This window comes from Amblyomma mixtum, chromosome 7, assembly GCF_055824585.1.
Source record: "Amblyomma mixtum isolate Tamu chromosome 7, ASM5582458v1, whole genome shotgun sequence".
NCBI classification, from domain to species: Eukaryota; Metazoa; Arthropoda; class Arachnida; order Ixodida; family Ixodidae; genus Amblyomma; species Amblyomma mixtum.
In genome coordinates, this window is record NC_143018.1 from 94,148,619 (window position 1) to 94,167,601 (window position 18,983).

At 45.5% G+C, this 18,983-nt stretch overlaps 1 protein-coding gene across 2 annotated transcripts in view; it reads left to right on the forward strand.

Moving 5' to 3' along the window:
• Nucleotides 1–8,326, forward strand: part of LOC149336882 (nose resistant to fluoxetine protein 6-like) — a 50,164-nt gene extending 41,838 nt beyond the window's left edge. The window contains exons 11-15 of one of the 2 annotated variants that reach the window (XM_089553180.1): nt 318–443; nt 1,473–1,593; nt 4,127–4,316; nt 4,732–4,874; nt 7,325–8,326. In XM_089553180.1, coding sequence (XP_089409306.1) covers nt 318–443; nt 1,473–1,593; nt 4,127–4,316; nt 4,732–4,874; nt 7,325–7,537 — 793 coding nt within the window. In that variant the 3' untranslated portion in view covers nt 7,538–8,326. Of the gene's footprint in view, nt 1–317; nt 444–1,472; nt 1,594–4,126; nt 4,317–4,731; nt 4,962–7,324 lie in introns of those variants that run through there. The other variant, XM_089553179.1, reaches the window with a different exon arrangement.
• The last annotated feature ends 10,657 nt before the right edge of the window (nt 8,327–18,983 follow it).

The following is an 18,983-nucleotide window of genomic DNA, read 5'->3' on the forward strand; positions in this document are numbered from 1 at the left end:
ACCATCTGTCACACTGACTAAAAAGGAAGTAATCAGTTTTACGTTATGCAGCAAGGTGTACATAATTGTGCTTGTGTGTCAATAAACCTTCAGTTGGAAGTAAGCGCTCGTGTTGTCCGAGTCTTTCTTTGCCCGTGTTTTTTTGCGCTTGTACGTGTCTTCTATGCACCAACTAGCCCAAAGGTCTGTGCTCTTGACCATCTTTTAGAAATTGAATAATAAATTATCACTGCAGACAGGCATGCTTTATTTTATGCTGAAAACAGTCAGCCTGATGTATTTTGCATATAATGAAAGCACTCATTATATGTGTTCAGCCGGAAAATGCTGGCAGTGGGAGCGTTCATCCTCTTGTCGCTGGTGAGCCATTGCCTCGCTGCGTGGACGCTGGCCAGGAATCCTCAGATTCTGCCATTCCTGATCATTCCCGGGGCCACACCACAGTGAGCGTATTTCTGTCTATTTCTCTGTAAGTTTGTCAATCTCTGGGTATGCCTCTCCTGCCCGTCGTACCCAGCAAAAACATTTAACTGCGAAGAATTTACGAGCGTAATTTCTTCATTTATTGTAAGATTTCACTGTAAAAATCACTGTATCCACGGATCGCTCGTAAGCAGCCTTGCATCTTTTTGTTATTAACGTTTTTGAGAAAGGCGTTACCCATTGATTTTCTACGGGAGTCTTAACTGGTCGACGCGAGCGGTGGAAAAACTATAAAAGAAAGATTTTCCTACATATGGGAAGACTAGACCACTACCCTGAATATTCCTGGATCAGTACATTACAGTTTTTCAATTTTCTAAATTTTTGTGAAATAATGTTGAACATGTGCATATCTGTGCCCGAGTCAGATGCCTTAATGACTTTTTTACTAATCCCGAAGGCTTGCCCGTAATACTATGAGAGTACTTCCTATATGGTGCCAGGCCAGGGGAGACCACACAGTAGCCATACTTTTCACTGGGGGGAGTCGGACGGACAACGCTAAAGGCGGCCGCTGTTCTCAGTTATCTGTCTCCATGAAAATGGCGCGAGGCTTTGCTTGCTTTGTGGTTGCATTATGGTTGCAATGCGAGAAGCAACCAATGTTTTTTCTTTCCAATTTTCTTTCCAATGTTTACAACCACGCAGGATACTTTCAGAGGGTCGAATGCCAAAGCCACTGAACCACTGAAGGGGTTACATAATATTTTAAAGTATTATATTGCTGGACATGAACGACTGAACACTATCAGCCGAGCATTGTCAATCACGTAGCGCTCGTAAGGGGTGCCAGTGACGTCTCTCTGGCCACTCAAACAGAAATTAAATCCTGAAGCCATTGGGGCATCCAGAAGTTAGAGCGTAGAGAAGTTGGATCAATTCTCTGCCTGCTAAAGTAAAAATGCCAGTACATGTTTCCCTAGTACATATTTCTGGTACACTAGTACATATGCCAGTACATATTTCCGCGCCGTTTTGTTCTTTTGCAGGGGAAATTTAGAAACCGTCAATAAATACTACCAACTGCCCTTCTTCCACGGCATGTGCTACTTCAGCGGATGCATTACGTGCCTAATCATGGACAACTTCAGGCAGCGCAAGATTTCCAAGGTGGGCTTCGAGTGAACAAAGAGGCCGTTCTTTATGCACGCAACAAATGGCTGCGTGGACGCACAATGTTCAGCGAGATCATGCGAGATGGCTCCCATTGTCCTTTTCTTAAAAAGCATTTGATTTTGATTTTGAATCAAATTAGTTTCGGTTTGTCATGATCATCACCATCACCAGCATGAATACAACCACTGCAGGGCAAATGCTCTCCGTCGCTCCAATTAACCCTTTCCTTCGCCAGCTGCGGCCGCCGTATCCCCACAAATTTCTTAATCTCATCCTGCACCTAACGTTCTGCCGCCCCCTGCTACGTTTGCCTTCTCGGTTGCCTTCGGTTTATATGCATTTCTAAACTGCTGCTTCTTTATGTGAAACTGCTCTTAAAGACAAGGTAAATTAACCAGCACATTCCCTGACACCGCTCAGACTGTATATGACTTCAACATTAGTGTCTTGGCCTCAAGTGAATTTTTAAGTCAGCTTAAAGGTGCACTGAAGAGAATTCTGAACTTGCCTTTTTGCCGCGGGAACTCACGTTCCTAGCATTCTTAGAAACTGCGACTTATTGCCCTCTGTGGCCGATTTCCCTAATGAAATCGAATTAACGTCCGGCTCCTGCCTTTATTTTTTGAATTCTCCGCGTACGGTGGGCGGAGTCGACCAACACGTGGAGTGCCTTTCAGCCATCTCCGTAAAGGCTTTGCTTTCGCTTTATTTTGTTTTTAGGTTTCCATGAATAACTAGTTTCATTCGCAGATAATATAGCCGCAAAATATGCCCGCAGAAATAAAAATACGCGCGGACTACTTGCTACTACGGACTACTACGTATTTCTCCGCCGATGGCAGAGCGGCAAGCCGCCACAGGACTGGGTGAAAGGCGCTCCACGCGTTGGTCGACTCCGCCCACCGTACGCGGGAAAATTAAAAAAAAAAGGTGGGAGCCGGACGTTAATTCGATTTAATTACGGAAATCGGCCACACAGGGCAATAAATCGAAGTTTCTAAGAAAGCTCGGAACGTGTAGATCGAGTTCCCGAGGCAAAAAGACAAGTTCAGATTCCTCTTCAGTGCACCTTTAACAAAATAATGCTACTCTTTATTCGTGTAATACTAAACGTTTGCCGTGTCGACTGCCAGACGCCGGCAGCGACATGAACGCTGCATTGCTCGATCCAGTGATGGGGGCGAAAGGATCTATTGTGACGAGCCTGCTTTCTATGGAAACAAGGGCAACAAGGTGATAGGCTTTCTAAATCTAAATCCATTAGTTCATGGCTGACAAGTAATCCTGTGCATACTTGCCGAATATTTCATTCGAAGCTTCTGCTTGAGTGAAATTACTGCATCCCAAAACAGTTCCAGAGAGCCAATTGAGTCTGGGCTTTCGGAACACGAAGCGTAAACAAGCGCCAGGAACAGCCTCAGAGCGAAGCTAATATGGTTTACCTCTATCAGGCACAGCTATAAGTTTACTTAATTTGAAAAAAAAAAGCAGCGCTTACTAGACAAAACGCGGAAAGGCACAAGGGACAGGCACTGAAATAATTCTTCTATATGTTAGCTTTTGTGAAAGAAAAAATTCTCAATTTGCAAAGTGGAAGCTACTTCTCAGGAAAGCTGGGACGAAAATCTGCTCCGAAAAGCTCTTTGGAATGTTTCTGTTGCTTAGCGATGCTCATCTTTTCCGGCAGTGTCCATTGAGCGCCTTCATAGGCATTATGTTTGCAGCGTCAATCACTGCTTCCAGCCCGAAGCGTCAAATAGTGAGAAAATGCTTAGAGGTTACCGCCTCTTTTTTGGTGCTGAATACACAACGTTTTGACGATGAAATGTATCGTTTTTACTTTGAACCTTTAGCATTACCTTGCAAGAAATTTTCTGCATTTTGGCAGTAGGTTAAGCTACTAGGATTACACATTCAATGAAGACAATACGGTTTCTGTTGTTGCGACACGGTAAACACATCATGCGCTGAAATTTTAGAGCAAGTTCAAGATCCCTATGCCTCGAAAATAATTCAGAACCCTTCAGTACCGTGTTAAATTTAATTCACATTGCTGCTTTGGCAGGTGAAAATACATTAATCATCAATAAGCACTTATCACCACAATTTTTTCCCCAGCGCATGCGGGGTCCTTAAATAGCTACGTTGTACTTAACCACAGCTTCCATTTTACGTTTAGAAACTGACATCTGTGTAGTCCCAATAAAACATACAGCTTGCGCAGAACGTGCTCTTACGCTCAGTAGTTTATGCTCTTCTGTTTGCTTTAACGAACTTAACTCCGCCCATTTGTTTGTCACGCAGTGTCAATAAGCACGTCAGTCTCCATTGCGGAGTTTGTATAATCGTCCGTGTTTATCCTAGACGCCTTTGGGAAGGGACCAAGCTCAACGCTATGCTGGGCGCAATCATACTTGGCGCTTTATACTTCTTCAGAGCATAGGCGGGACAATCATACATTGTGGAGTTGCTTCGTGGTGCTCATCTCTGGGTGTTATTAATTGTCGTTTTGTTTTATTTTTATCAGTCCGTGGAGCTAGCGGGCTGGTTCGTGACTGGTAGCAGCATGTTGTGCTGCGTCTTCATGAAGTTCGCCTGGTACACGAGTCCGAACCCTACTTCGGAGGTCGGCACTCAACTGGCCGCGTTTGCTGATCGCTTTCTGTGGTCGGCCTCCCTAACATGGATAACGCTGGCCTGTGCCACGGGCCGAGGAGGTGAGCCCGTTCAATTCTCGGCGCATGTAAGAACGGTTGGTAGAGTTTTGGACAGGTGACGTTTACTAAAGGTACAGGCGCGGCCATAAGTAAACGGAGCACGCTATTGCGTTCGAAGTGCAATCACGCTGTCTCCATTGGTAATGAAGAAGCGTTGTTTGTCTACAAGAAAGCCCCACAACCTCCTCTACCAGCAGGCGCGTACCACTGCTGGAAATTTCAATTCGGTGACGCGTGAAAAATATTCGAAGACAGTTGCGTGCTCCGTTTACTTTTGTCCGCGCCTGTACAGGGCGAAGAACTGCTTAAGACCGAGAGATTCCTGTCGTTCTTATGCTTACTACTATTTTGCTCCGTTTATGACTATTTTGTCTCGCAAACGTGAAGCGCAGCATCTCTATGTTCTCTTTTTCAGGAGTTTTCGGCAGGTTCCTGAAGCGCGATGTCTTTGTGCCATTGAGCAAGCTGTCTTTCGGTGTCTACGTCATCCATCTGCCTTTAATCGAGCTCATGCTCTTCGCATCCAGGGAGCGGGTGTTCTGGTCGCAGTTCAATCAGGCAAGTGTTACCGTTTACTCAGTGGGACTGTCGGGAGTCCGCCTTCGAAGCGACGGATGAAAACGGTATAATTAAAATCTAGACTGGCTGTCAGCATATAACGCTAATCCCGCACCGGCCACCACAACCATATCATAAGCCGTATTATCAATTTCGCCCTGACAATTTCGTATACCTCATCCCAAGTAAGGCAAACAAAGATGTGCTACCCTGGACCACTGTCTCCAGAACCTTGAGAACTACAAACTACAACTTTGGCACACCGGTGCAGAAAGCGCCAATGGTCGCAATTTTTTATTAAAAAACACTAGTGCACGCAAGCCCCACTTTCACAAGTTCGATCGTGAACCACCACCAGCGGATGGCGATTCTCTGGGCTTTATTTTCCCTGCCTGGTACATCTAGGAAAGAATTAGCACGCCGACACACCTTCCGTTATGATCAGAGTATCCTCCGGGCAAGACGCGGTAGGGAAGTGCACATAAAGCCTTGAGTGTCCTTTCCGTCTACGTACATACACACGCTTTGCTGCCGCACTATGTTCCTGCGCGCTATACAGCTCAAGGCACGGCTGATGTCACCAGTTACCAGACCGCACATGTAGCCCTCCATATCGTCTATCCTATGGAGTCCTCTGACTGATGCATGCCGCCACTCCTACTCATATGGCAAATAATGTTTTACTAATTCCACTTTTCTTGCCGCTTCTTATTATCGTAGCGTATGGGGCTATGAGGAGGCTTATAAGTTGATTTATAGTATCCGCGTGATTTTGGCAAAACTGCAGCGGGTAACTTATTCCGCTAAACAAATCGCAGCGCGCAAGGATCGCCACTTAATTGCCTTCACGGCCACAGGAGATTCTCCAAGACGCTCTTGAGAACATTGTAAGAGAGTGATGGCTTGATCAGTTAGTGAATAGAGTGAAAAACAGACGTACGGATGAAGATACATACAGCCATACACAGATAGTAACGTGGGGAAACAGACGGAAGGATAGGCAGGCAATGCGGAGGGGCCAACAGAGGTAGAGAGTACTTCGCCTGTCAGATGTGGGCAGTTATATTTTGAAAGTGCCCATTAATTTCTCTCTTAATATGCGTTGTGGGGCTAGCTGGCCCATTCTCAGAGTTTTTTTTTTTAGAGCACACAAAGAAGACATAAAGGACGAAGAAGACAGGACAGGGCGCTTCAAGCAATTATCAGCGACCACCCCAAAGCATAAGGAGGATGTGGCAAGAAGGGCCCCACTGTAGAAGAAAAGTATTCCAGTAATACGCGTTGTGGGGCTAGTTGGTCAATTCTTCAAATTCATTTTAACACACGCAAACAGGACACAAAGTACGAGGAAAACAGGACAGGGCGCCCGTGTACAAAAGAGCACGACCAAAGCACCCTGTCATGTCTTCCTCGTTCTTTGTGTCATCTTTGTGCGCGCTAAAAAGAACTCGGAAAACTTCTTTTTTTTCCCGAAGGCATCTTTCCTCGTTGTGATTAAACTATTATCTCGCGTTCCTCTCTCTATCCTGTGCATCGTTAAATTCCTCGGTTTATGCACTGAAATTGACTGAATTTTTGCAGATTTCAAACATAAAAGTATAGCATCTGACGCTCAGCTGTGAGGCCCGTCAGTTTCTGTGCATTGATGGCGCTCAGTTCTGAGGAGTGTTATCTGTAAAAAAAAAATCGAATTCCCCCGACGCCCAGCATCTGAAGTTCCATCAAGGAGGAGCCTTCCACCAGCAGGCTTTATATTTATTTTTTTATTTAGGACATACTGCAGACCCAATGAAGGGCCCTGGCAGGAGGGGCAGAATAAACACAATACAAAAAGCACAAAACAAAAGTACAAGGCAAGTAAAAAAAATCAATGAACGGCCTGTTCAATGGCATCAATGTCAACTGTTGATGATGGTGGTAACTGATTCCACTCGGTAATGGTGCGGGGAAAAAAGAAAATTTGAATATGTTAGTTCTGGCAAAGTAAGGTTTTAACGATTCAGTGTGCCTGTGTCTTGTTGACCTGGACGTTATCGGTTGAAGATACAAATCGGGAGCCATTGAAAGTTTGTTACTTTTCAATAGAAAGAGAAATCTTAACCTTAGTATTCTACGCCGAGTTTCAAGGGACTGTATATTATGTTCAAGCAACAGAGCAGATGGTGAGTCAGTGGTGAGATATTTCGAAAATATAAACCGAACTGCTTTGCGCTGAATTCTTTCAAGGGCATTAATGATAGTCTTTGTGTGAGGATCCCAAACAGTGCATGCATACTCAAGTTTTGCTCGAATCATGGTGTAATATTCCACTTGCTTAACCTCTATATCTTAAGTTTTTAGTCAGTAATATTTAGTTTCCGCGTTGAAGCGGCGGCACAACCGATTTTAAGCCATAACATGGTTTATGTGTCCGGTTTTCACAAAACGGCGCGTTGTTCTTCTCTTTGCAGGCCTCGCTTTTCTTCTCGGTGTCTGTGTGGAGCTTCCTGTTTTCGTACATCTCGTATGTGGCGTGTGAGGCGCCGACTGGTGCTCTCGACAGGTTGGCTTTTAGAAGATTCAGAGCCAGTGGAAGTGAGCGGAAGAACCAGTACACCCTGGAGAACGGTGTTGATGCCGGGTCATGCAAGAAGAAAGAAGACGCCACACTTTCCCGTTTCTGAGGAAAAGACGCATGTTTACCCATCTGCCTCTTCAGCGATCTCCGCCGTATTTGATCTTAAAGCGAAATGCTTCCTAGGAACTGGAACACCGACTCCAGTGCTGATAAAGAACTTTACCGCAGTGAATCTGTTTTTCGGCCCTCTGGGAAGCCTGTGCCTCGCTGCTGTTTTTTTTTATTTGACAAAGGCGGAAAGATGGACACTAAGGTCGCCGTATCACCTTGGTTAAGAGGAACAACAGTGTTTTTTTTATTTTCGTTTGTAGGCTTTGTACACCAAGATAAAAGACACTTTTGTTTCCACTTAAATAGGACATCTTGACTATAACTACTTCGTTAAAGAGCGGACAGTTTTCCCGTAATTTCAGCGTTTTTTCTATAAAGTCTCTCTTTGGTAATCTTAAAACCTTTGTGAATGGCTTGCTAAAGAGATTAAGTGGGCACCATGAGCGCTTTTTTACGGGTAATCGGTGCGTTGACACGCTGAAATGTTTTCTTGTTAAGGAGAATGGACTTGACTGCTTAATCTTACAAGCATTGCAGTACAATCTGTCATTTATAGCTTAATATTCAATTTCTGGGCACGGTGTCTACGAGAAAAGAGTTTGCTCAGGTGAACACAGCAAGTCATTAGGTGTTTAGGCGACACCAAAGAATTTTTAGGCTGCTGTTTGTTACAATATTCGTGTGCTCTGAGGAGAAAACTGCAGGCGTATTGCACCCACACTCAGATCAAAGACATGTACGGTCGATCAACCTGCGGATTAGTAATAAAGTTGCGTGAAACTTACACCCATACCGGTCCTTTCAATTGGTTTGTTTCTGATGTACCGGGTGCTCCAGCTAAATACAACGAAGTTTTGAAAGAAGCGTCCAAGTCGAAGGAAATCGAATGAGTGCTGTTAAGAAGCGGGTGGCTTATTTTGCGCTACTTTTTCGTTTTCCATCCTTTGGAATTTAGTAAATACGAATGATTGATCTTCTAAATATTAGCTTAGAGAAAAAAGTGTCAATTTGGAAGTTGTAGACCGTCTTGAAAACATCAGACTGGAATGTTAAGAACCGCGCACGGTTTACGTGTATCTTTTGCCACCCTGAAAAGAAAGCGCTCTTGTGGGTAGCAGTTGCTCACGCATATCTTGTGGCCACATCCAAGGAAAAGCCACTCCGGGGACAGTGGGGATAGATGAGCGGATTTTGCTCTCAGACAGTGCGTCTTAGTGCTGAAGTAGCACCGCTTTCTCGTTGTAGTTTTTGTATTTCACGGGCTTTGTTTTTAGGCTGGCAAAAAGATCTTCGTCATTGGTACCTTGTTGTAAACATTTCGAGACTGCTGCTTTTCAGCACATTGTGCAACTTCCGAATTGAAAATTTTTCCCAAAACCGAAGTTTAAAAGGTTAGCTAATGAGCATTTAATGATAAGCTGTTTGCAAAAGGAAAAATGCTGCACAGTAGGCCACATAACTGTTAACAGCTCTGAGTTAGTTTCACTCGTCTAGAGCACTCCATAGCTGTTTTAAAAAGTTTTTTGCCTTGAGCTGGGAAAGTTGGCATAGACAGCTGTACAATTTAACACCGTAATTTCAGCGTTTTTGCTAGAAAGTCTTTCTTTGGTAATTTTACAACTTTTGTGAATGGAGTGCTAAAGATTAAGTGGGCACCATGAGCGCTTTTTTGCGGGTAATTCGAAAGCTTGAATGTACTTTCCTGTGACAGCCTGATTATGTCCAGCCTTTGGGAGCAATAAACCCAGTTGGTAGCCGGCGCCTTTCGTCCTTGTAAGTGTGCATTTTCTTGTTTAATGCTGTTGTTCGCAGAGAAAAAAAAACTTTGACGGTGTTCATTTTGCATCCTCGTATTGATCTGAACGCTATTTCCCGATTTTGAAGGCGCTCAGAGAGTGAACGTCTCTGAGCATCAGCACTGACTGTTACTTCGCGCGCAGCTTTTGTTTTCTATCTAAATACTTCTTTGTAGTAGCGTTGAATCGAACAGGAGGCAAAATAATAGAGGAGTAAGCAATCCTAAATTTTCCCCAGCGTCTTTGGAAGGAATTGGAGCTGTACTGTGTAGTATTTTCGTCGAAAGGGTTTAACCATTTTCCTTTAAGAAGAAATTCAACGAATGCAAGTATTTTGGACCAAATACAACTAATACACCGTTTTCATTGCTTCCCGTTTGAGTCGAGTTAGGAGTGGTTCCGAAACACAACCCTCTCCTTGGAGGGGACAGCTGAGAGAGAGAGAGAAAGGAATTTGAATGAGAGAGAAAGGTGGAGAGGTCGGCCGGTGGTAACATGGCCCTGGCCTGCTACTCCACACAGGGGAAAGGGAAGGAGAGGAAAGGGAGAGTGCGAATGAAGGTTTATGACGGCATAATACAATGAGATTCATGATTGATGTCCACACACACACACACCTTGGCTGGAACTCTCATCGCGGTGAGGAGAAAGGAGACAGGTGATGGCATGTCTGCTTATAGACTTTCACATTTGCCGAGCGCAGAAGCGTATTCAACTGTTGACGGAAAGCACTGCGTAATAGGGGAAGTTGTCGCGACTCTAACGGGCACAGTAACGTACGCCGAGGTAAGCGGCGGTTCGCACGTGGCTCTAATGGAGCGAGCAAGCTACGCTTCTGGCACTTACTGGGAGACGCGTGAAGGACGCTATTGCCCATTTTGGTTTCAAACAGCGTTAAGCAGATAAACTGAAGTCGACGCCGGGTACGAATGATTTGGTTTGAGCGATACTCAGGTGGCCAGTAGGCCTAGCATCAGTCGCTAGCGCCCCTATATACAACTATATAATTGTCACGACACGCATTGTACCGGTAGGTACTGTTTGCTAGATGTTCTCAGACAGACGGAGGTTTACGCGATCGGTTGTTACAGATCGTGCGTGTACAGTAACTGAATTTGCAGGGTGACTCATGCAACGTGAGCAAAATGGTTAAAAAAGCACTGCTATACCGAGTGCAATGAAATTTACCGTTTTTTGGCAGCGAAGCTGTTAGTAGAGTATTCTTGATGTACCCATCGGCGTATGCGTAGTAGTGCAGATGGTCACTGGACCGAGTGTAACCACGTGACCAGTGCCTGCCCGTCACACAACTTAGCGCTCCACATGACCGTGCCATCTAATTGTCCTGCACCGGTCACGTGACCTTACACTGTAATGGGTATCCCCGCCGCGGTGGCTGAGTGGTTACGGCGCTGGGCTGCTGACCCGAAAGACGCAGGTTCGATCCCAGCCGCGGAGGTCGAATTTCGATGGCGGCGAAATTCTAGAGGCCCGTGTACTGTGCAATATCAGTGCACGTTAAAGAACCCCAGGTGGTCAAAATTTCCGGAGCCCTTCACTACGGCGTCCCTCATGGCCTGAGTCGCTCTGGGACGTTAAACCCCAATAAACCAAACTGTAAGGGGTATGCAAATGAAGCCATCAAGTGCAGATCTGTTCCAGCCACCACGTGACCTTCGTTGCGTGGCGTCGTTACAAGCGTACCTCGAAAAAGAAAGGCCAGAAGCGGTTGCGAATTCACTAATCGGATAATCAAGACCTCGAAAGCATGCAACAGCTGGGCTGAACGAGCGAATTCATGACAAACACTATCATTCAGGCATTTGCTCACGGCTGATTTCAGCGAAGAGGAAGCTAATAAGAACGGTAAACTGGGCTAGTTGGTAGGAATTCATACTGAAAACTGCGCAAAAAACGAAGACACAGAACGAGAACGAGATAAAAAAAAAAAAAAAAGTTTTCAGTAAGAGGAAGCTCTTTAATTGGTTCACCGCAGCAGCTGCCTTGCGGTTTCAGCACTCGCCTCATGCGTGGGCGCTGCGGGATTCGATCCCGACTACCGCATTGTACCTACCGCGGATACAATCGCTGCAAGCTTTCCCCTGGCCTGGTGTACGGGTTATCTGGAGTGAAATGCTTTGCAAATGGGACTGTGACCCCACCTCGAGCCCAAGGAAATAATGCTTGTGACAATGCAATCTTTGGCTAAAGCTGTTGTTGCGCCAATAAAATCCATCACCGTCAATTGGTAGCTGATCAAATAAACTGCAAAAATATTGATCGACTACTAGAGCGCTGGTGATACGGAAGAAACTTCAATAATAATGCTGTAATGCTCTGTTGTAATAATGTTGTTCGGCACCGTCGACGCGATGGAATGTCCTTAGATTCTGTCTTTTAATGCAAGACTGTCCCTTCCACTCTGGAAAGTGTGTTCAGTGTAAGAAATGTGGGTAAAGGAGGCTACGCCTAAAAAACAATATCCCTTGTTTGGCAGTTGTGCCAAGCGCCCTGAAACGACATGTCTGCTGACAGAGTGAGCGGAACTTCGCTCAACCATGTGCTCTTTCTTCGTCACGTGCTGTCAACGTCGCGGATACAAGCAACCCTCACTCGTGCTTCTCAGAGTACTGTTTAGTAGCAGCCTCAAGCGAAAAGTTATGAGTCCTACCTGAGTCCTACCTACAAGGGCCACCTGCAAAGCTTGCAGGTGGCCCTTGAATTGGCGACCCAGAACTGCCTTGCGCAGCAGTGATCAATAAGGCGTCATGATTTCGAAAACGCTTACATGATCGATTCAGCAGTAGCTTAGACTTACGTGATTGCAGTGACGCGTCCATTCTTTCAATTTTGTATATTTATTTTGAGTAGGGGGAGCGGACATTTGTGGTATCTATTGCTACAGGAATTTCTTGGGCTATGCTAGGGGACAGTTATTGTGGCTCTGCAGTAGAGGCTGCGAGGATGAGGCGCCGGGAATCCAGAAATTCGCTCTTATCACGCGCTCACGAGGGAGAGAGACGTTTAAGCTAAACAGAAAGTTGTTCCGAGTATAATGTGGTTGCTGCGACGCGCCTAAGTGTTCAGTCAGGGTCTGCGACGAGCTGCTGGGCACGCGCATGCGCAGTAACCGGTGTAACACTTTCTAGAGGCAATGTGGTTCACGCATGCGCTGCTCCGGCGTCGGCGCAGCATGTAGGCGCAGGGGATGAACAGAAAGTTTGAACAGTTTCATTTCAGTTCATTTATTGTTTCCTTAAAGGCCCGAAGGCATTACATAACGGGGGGACATATTGGTTTACAACTGCGATGATGGGAACATGCATAACAATAAAAAGAACAAACATACAAACAAACATAACCGTTAGTTTAGGTTTGCTTCTGGGTTCTCCCTCCTTTTTGGCCGCGGCGCTCTGACAACCGGGTAGAGAAGCATTTTGTGGTTAAAACTTTCACAGTACATCCACTCTCTCACCCTTCTACCTGGTCATTAGAGCAGACACCTTCTCGAAGGTTCCTTTTGTTGCCTTTGACGCTGCACAACCGGAAGTGGGGGGGGGGGGACTGTATCGTTTAGAGATCAGGAACATTCCAGGCTTCCGCTAGCGCCTGAAAGAGGGAACGTTGCGTTGCCCGCTGGCAAGCCTTGCAACACGTGCAGGCGCAAGCCACGCGCCGAGGAGGCAGAAGAAGATATGCAAATTAAAAAAAAAGATAAGAACGGCCGCGGGGCTATGAGCGAGGCGCTTTTCTTTTGACTTTTTGTAGTTTGACCTTCTTCTCTTCTAATCCGCAGCGCAAGAAGAACCCGTTCCCCGTCTTGCCCTTAAGCTCTCCCCCTCTTGCGTTTCGACTTCTCTCTACGGATGACGAGGAAGTCACGATCTCGGTAGCTGAGGCGCTAACGGCGCTCGCTCTAAAACAAGCGATATAAATATAAGGAAGAGAATGCTTGCACGCTGCGCACGTGGCATGCGGAAAATGAGGACGGTCTACGTAGTCCGCGATCGCAACATCTTTATTGAGGGCGAAGAACGAAATACGGAGCACTGGTGAGCCTGTTTTAGCGTTGAAGGGCATGAATGTTAGCGTCCACTAAGCGACAGGGAGTCAGGGAAACATGTGCTATCGCATGTTGTTGTACGATTGCTTGCATCTTTCCTTATTACCCAGCACGTGTGTCGAGGATTAAAAACGTATCTAAAAACCGCGCCAGCGGGGCCTTACGGCTGAGGCGTTTCTGAGACAATTTATATCTTGCTTTTTCATCTCATCCAGGAAATCTCCTTTCGCGAGATGTAGAATATACCGAGTGTTCCGATAAAGGCTTTCAATAAAGCCTAAAGACTGAGACGACGAGAAAGAAAAAAATCATTTTAAGAATAAACTCTTAGCGGCAGAGGACGTCAGCACGCTTCTTCAGCGGAATTCACACGGCGTTATGAGGCTTTCTATATGCGTCTTTGCTTGTTGGGATCTTGCCCCTAAATTAACCCATGAGAGTGTCATCGTTCCTACGCATGCATTATGCTAACGTGAGAGCGCAATTGTCGCCGCAGGAACGGGAGCCGTGCTTTCTTTCAACTGCCGCCCGTACCTACTGGCCCTTATCTTGGAACCAAGCACAATGCAGAGCTTGGTTGCAAGCTCTCTGTGTTAGGCAGCACGAAAGGTGCGATGCGGGTGATGGTTTTTACAAAGCACGGATGAGAGCGCTGTAATCGCGGCGCACCCGGGCGCGCGGAGCGCGCTGTTACGTTGCATATTTTAAACTCCTCAGGCTTTCGTTTTTCCCGAATAAAAACGGCCACGTTCTATAAAAACGGTCTATATCGTTGGAAGTGCCTGGGTTGGACAATATTTGTGGCCTTCCACAACTTTCCTATTTATGCCTGAACGTTTCAAGCTATATTTAAAAATTTAACACTATTTATCTAAACTAATTATTCAAATAGGAGGAGCGAAAAACATGGTACTGTAGCCTTAGGTAAACCATAGCAACATCCACGCGATTTCAGTTGTGAAGAGCGCCTAGTTTTTATAAAACATCTTGGTCCAAGTTAGTTGGGACACCATGTATATAGACGAATGGCATGTCCAGAACTGTGTGAGTGGCGATGCTCGGCCTTATCGTGTATTATACAGCTGCTTGGGGACGTCACACTATTTGCTTCCCGTCGCTGGGATTTTCTGTACCATATGCAAGCACAAACACACACACATACTAACGCAAACACGCCCCTGTCTTTTTGTCGCAAAGGGACTGGTAATGATTTCGCATTAAAATTTCAGATGTAGGGGAACGCTCGTGTTTCTACTCTTTACAGCATCCTTATTTTGCCTAATTTTGGTTTATGTTGAGACTTGATGCGGCGTTATCAAATAACTAATGCGCAGAGGTTTTCAACAAGCCGCGGCGCGAAGCTTTTTTTTCACATGCAGATATGCTTTGGACAGACCGTAAGCCATTGTGCAGATCGATGTGGAGAACTGTTTTGAAAGATTTGCGGAATGTCCGTTTAACCGACACTGTGTCATGAAAGTGATCGTCACCGCACTTTTGAAAGAAGGTACAGCATCAGATAAACCATCAAACGGTTTAGGTAAGCATTTTATAGTTGAGTGGGTGTGATACCAGCAATTCAGAAGTGTTGGTGATCAACACTTCAACATCATCAACATCAACATGATCAACGTCATGCATCTTTCGGTGGGAATAAAAAACACCTAGTCGAGTGGCTCGAGGCATTAACTGGCACTTAGCCCCCCCCCCCCCCCCCCAAACGTCATGTCCAGCAATTTTGGACAAATATTTGCATAATGAAAAACGACACTACTTCTCTATAACAAACGGCAAGAAAGAAAATGAGAGGCTGTTTACAATCTGCACACGAGGGACACGGAAAGTGAAGGCGCCTTTCTGCCTCGCTATCGCAGCATCGTTCATGCGGCCAATGATTTGAATACCAAACCTTGTCTAGTCTCCGGCAGCGGTCAAGGGCATTACGTTTATATTTACATCTTCTTAGTCATCATCGCGCATGTGCACGATCGCGTTTTGACGTAGAATACCATGCGCCGTTTTTCAGGCCAAAGATCTGTACCGAATGTTAGGAGAACTGTTTCCTAACGCACATGTCAGAAAAACATCGAAAATGGTTTTCACCGATTGTCCTCTTTCTTTGACTGCGAAAGCACATGTTCAATAGGTCAAACCGGCAAACCGGTTTGTGTGATGCTTGAACTTGAGGGTAAACCATAAAAAAAATAATATTTCCGCAACTGGGATTCGAACAGCTGGCGGCGCGAACACATCAGCATCGCTGGCCAGTGCACGAGATCTCTCGGGTTTTTTGTTTTGGGATGTGTTGCAGAGGAAGCTACAGAAAGATTTCTCCTAAATTCCTGTTTCCGCACCTGACTCGAAACCCTATGATATGATTCTTCTGATTGGACTTCATAGCCTTTGGAAAAAGCGCATGCAAGACCGCAACGTTGAAACTGTTGTTTCGCCGAAGGATTCATTTTCGTCGAGTGTTGCTGCAGGTAACGGACATTTACAAAGAATTGGACTTTTTACCGGATTGGTTTCCTCTCCAGATGCGCTGCACATCGTTACCGGCCTTTTATTTGTAATAAGTTTTGCATCATGTTTGTGCCACGTAGCTCCTACCTAGGTGCTCTGTAAATAGTTTTCCCTTTGTGTGTATACAAACACACATATTTATATATATCCTTTCTGACCATAACCATGTAAATAAAAACCATGAAAGAAACAAAGGCTATCGACACAGGGGATCCCGTCTAGTATTAAACTGCAGCACGCTCCCCCGCTGTTCATTGCACATCGTCTTCTTCATCAACTAATACTACTATCAAACTAATATTCGCGCGTTGAGTTATGTGGTGGTAGTGGCAGAGAGATGTGTGCTGCTTGCGTTAGCGTCGACAGTGTTGTGGCAGAAACACGGCACTAGAGCAATACGCGTTGGCGTTGAAAATATTGCTTCAGAAACGCGGCACTGGAGCATAGGCTGCGGGGTACATTGGGTAAATTGTCATTGACGTTGAAAATGCCGAAGACGCGCATAACCGCCTCCCTAGGTCACTAGACACCTCAATTGCGCATTCAGATACATGACGGTGCTGTCCACTGCGCATTCAGATACATGGCGGGGCTGTCCACTTGCAAAAAACTCTTTCGCACATTTCGTGCTTAGCAGTGCTAAACCGCCAGCCAATTCTTTTTTTATCTCAGCATGAAATTTTTTGAGAATCGACAGATTCCCTTCGTGTTGGCCCCCCTAGAATATAGGCCTCCCTGTTTTATTGCGAAAGCAATACTACTAGCACTTTGCACGGTGACCACCATCGTGCCGCGGCGGTGACCACCATTGACCTTCATTTGACCTTGATTGCATTAGTTGGATTAGATTGGATCACATTAGATTGGATTGGACTGGATTACGTTACATTATAGTAGATTACATTGGATTGGATTCGATTGGATTGGATTGGATATGAGTGGATTGGATTAGATTGGAATGGAATGGATTGGATTGAATTGGTTTGTATTGGATTGGATTGTATAACCGATGCATCACCACAAGTCTAACCACAAGCACCAAAACCAGCTACACTACCAGCTGTACCATGGCGTAGGTACGGATATTGCTTTCGCAATTACCGGGCTTAACCAAGCTAAGCCACAGCGATTTTTTTTGCCCTCCGACATTCAACAAGGTTGAAAGAAGACGTGGAGAAAATTGTTGCTGACTCTCGGTTGAAACACATCGTGTTGGCGGTTTCCCCATGAACTCCTAATGATTAGCGCCGCTAAGCTGGAGCTTTCAACTAGAAACTTGTCGGGGGCATATTTCGGCTTGCATAATGGATATGCCTAACGTAATGAGATCAGCATTAAAAAAAATGCTGTCTCATTTGGCTGGATTGAAAACAAAAAGCACCAGGGACGTCTATGCGATCACGTTACAAAGTGAATAACGGCCATGACTTCTGCCGCTATACAGGGCCTTTCATGTAATTTAAACCAAGGATTAAACAAGATGTAGCGCAACTGAACAAGGTGACTCGAACAACGTATTGCGTCCCGTCGTGTGGCGCTCCTCAGAGTACTTTTGAAATCCCGTTCAATTAATTTATTAGCTAAGAATAACTATAGAAAATTTTTAATATTCAGTTTAGGGTCCGTGCGTTTCGTGAACTTGTAGGGGTGGTTACAGAGTAACCGATAAAGATTTTTGTGGAAACGTGTCTTCTATTATTTATTTATTTGTGACCCTAAGTGTGCCGCGCGGCATAAAACGTGGTGTTAGTGACGAACGGTATAATACGTTATAAAAACGCATGAAGCCCGGTTGCGTGTAGAAAGTGCTTCGGGCGTAAATTATTTCGTTAGCCACACGTGCAAACTAGAGTCATTGTTTGAAGACAGGACTGCCTCTTGAAGTACGCAAGCGCGCACAAGCCAAGTTCCTGGGCATGTCCACAGCAGGTGGTGGACGTGTCTTCTACGTGATACTTTTTTGCAGCTTTTAAAGCAAGCCCACGAAATACGAAAAGAACCATGTGATTGCAGTCTTGCGGTAGCGTACTATAACGCTCCCAAGCACGCTCTGAATGAACGAAGCGTGTGCGTTCCCCGTCTCGAAGTGAGCGGCCTATGCCGCTCTGAGGATAGTCTTGAAAGTGTTTCAGCACAGTCGTCCTAAACATGGCAAAGCGCGCCTGGTGATCTGTGATAAGTTGTAAGCAGGCCACCGACAGCCAATTAAGATGTGATTTTTAATGAGCTATCACGTGCACAAAACAGCACGGATGGAAAAGCAGGAAGTCGCATAATTCAAGAACATCATCATGATCATAAGCATGACTGCGCCCACTGCAGGGCAAAGGCCTCTCCCATGTCTCTCCTATTAACCCTGTTCTTCGCCAGTTGCGGCCACCGTATTCCCGCAAACCTCTTGATCTCATCCGCCCACCTAACTTTCTGCCGCGCTCTGCTACGCTTGCCTTCTCTTGGAATGCACTCCGTTACCCTTAAGGACCAGCGGTTATCTTGCCTTCGCATTACATGCCCTGCCCAAGTCCGCTTCTTCCTCTAGATTTCGACTAGGATGTAATTAACTCGCACTTGTTCCCTCACCAACTCCGCCAGCTTCCGATCTCTTAACGTTACACCTATCATTTTTCGTTCCATAGCTCGCTGCTTTGTCCTTAACTTAAGCTAAACCCTCTTTGTTAGCCTCCACGTTTCTGCCCCCTAGGTGAGCTCCGGTAAGATGCAGCTGTTGTATTCTTTTCTCTTGAGAATAATTAATAAACTGCCATTCATAATTTGAGAGAACCTACCATATGCGCTCCACCACATTCTTATTCTTCTAGTTATTTCCCTCTCATGATCCGGATCTGCGGTCACTACCTGCCCTAAGTAGACATATTCTCTTACTACTTCCAGCACCTCGTCACCAATTGTGAACTGCTGCTTTCTTGCTAGAGTCCGTTGTTTAAAATCATTTTACAGCTCGTCGAACAGAGCGGCGGCCGCTCGTTTGAGCATGGTCAAAGAGCACATTTCGTTCGTTCAAAACAAGATTGACAGCGCTGGAATATGATAATGCATGA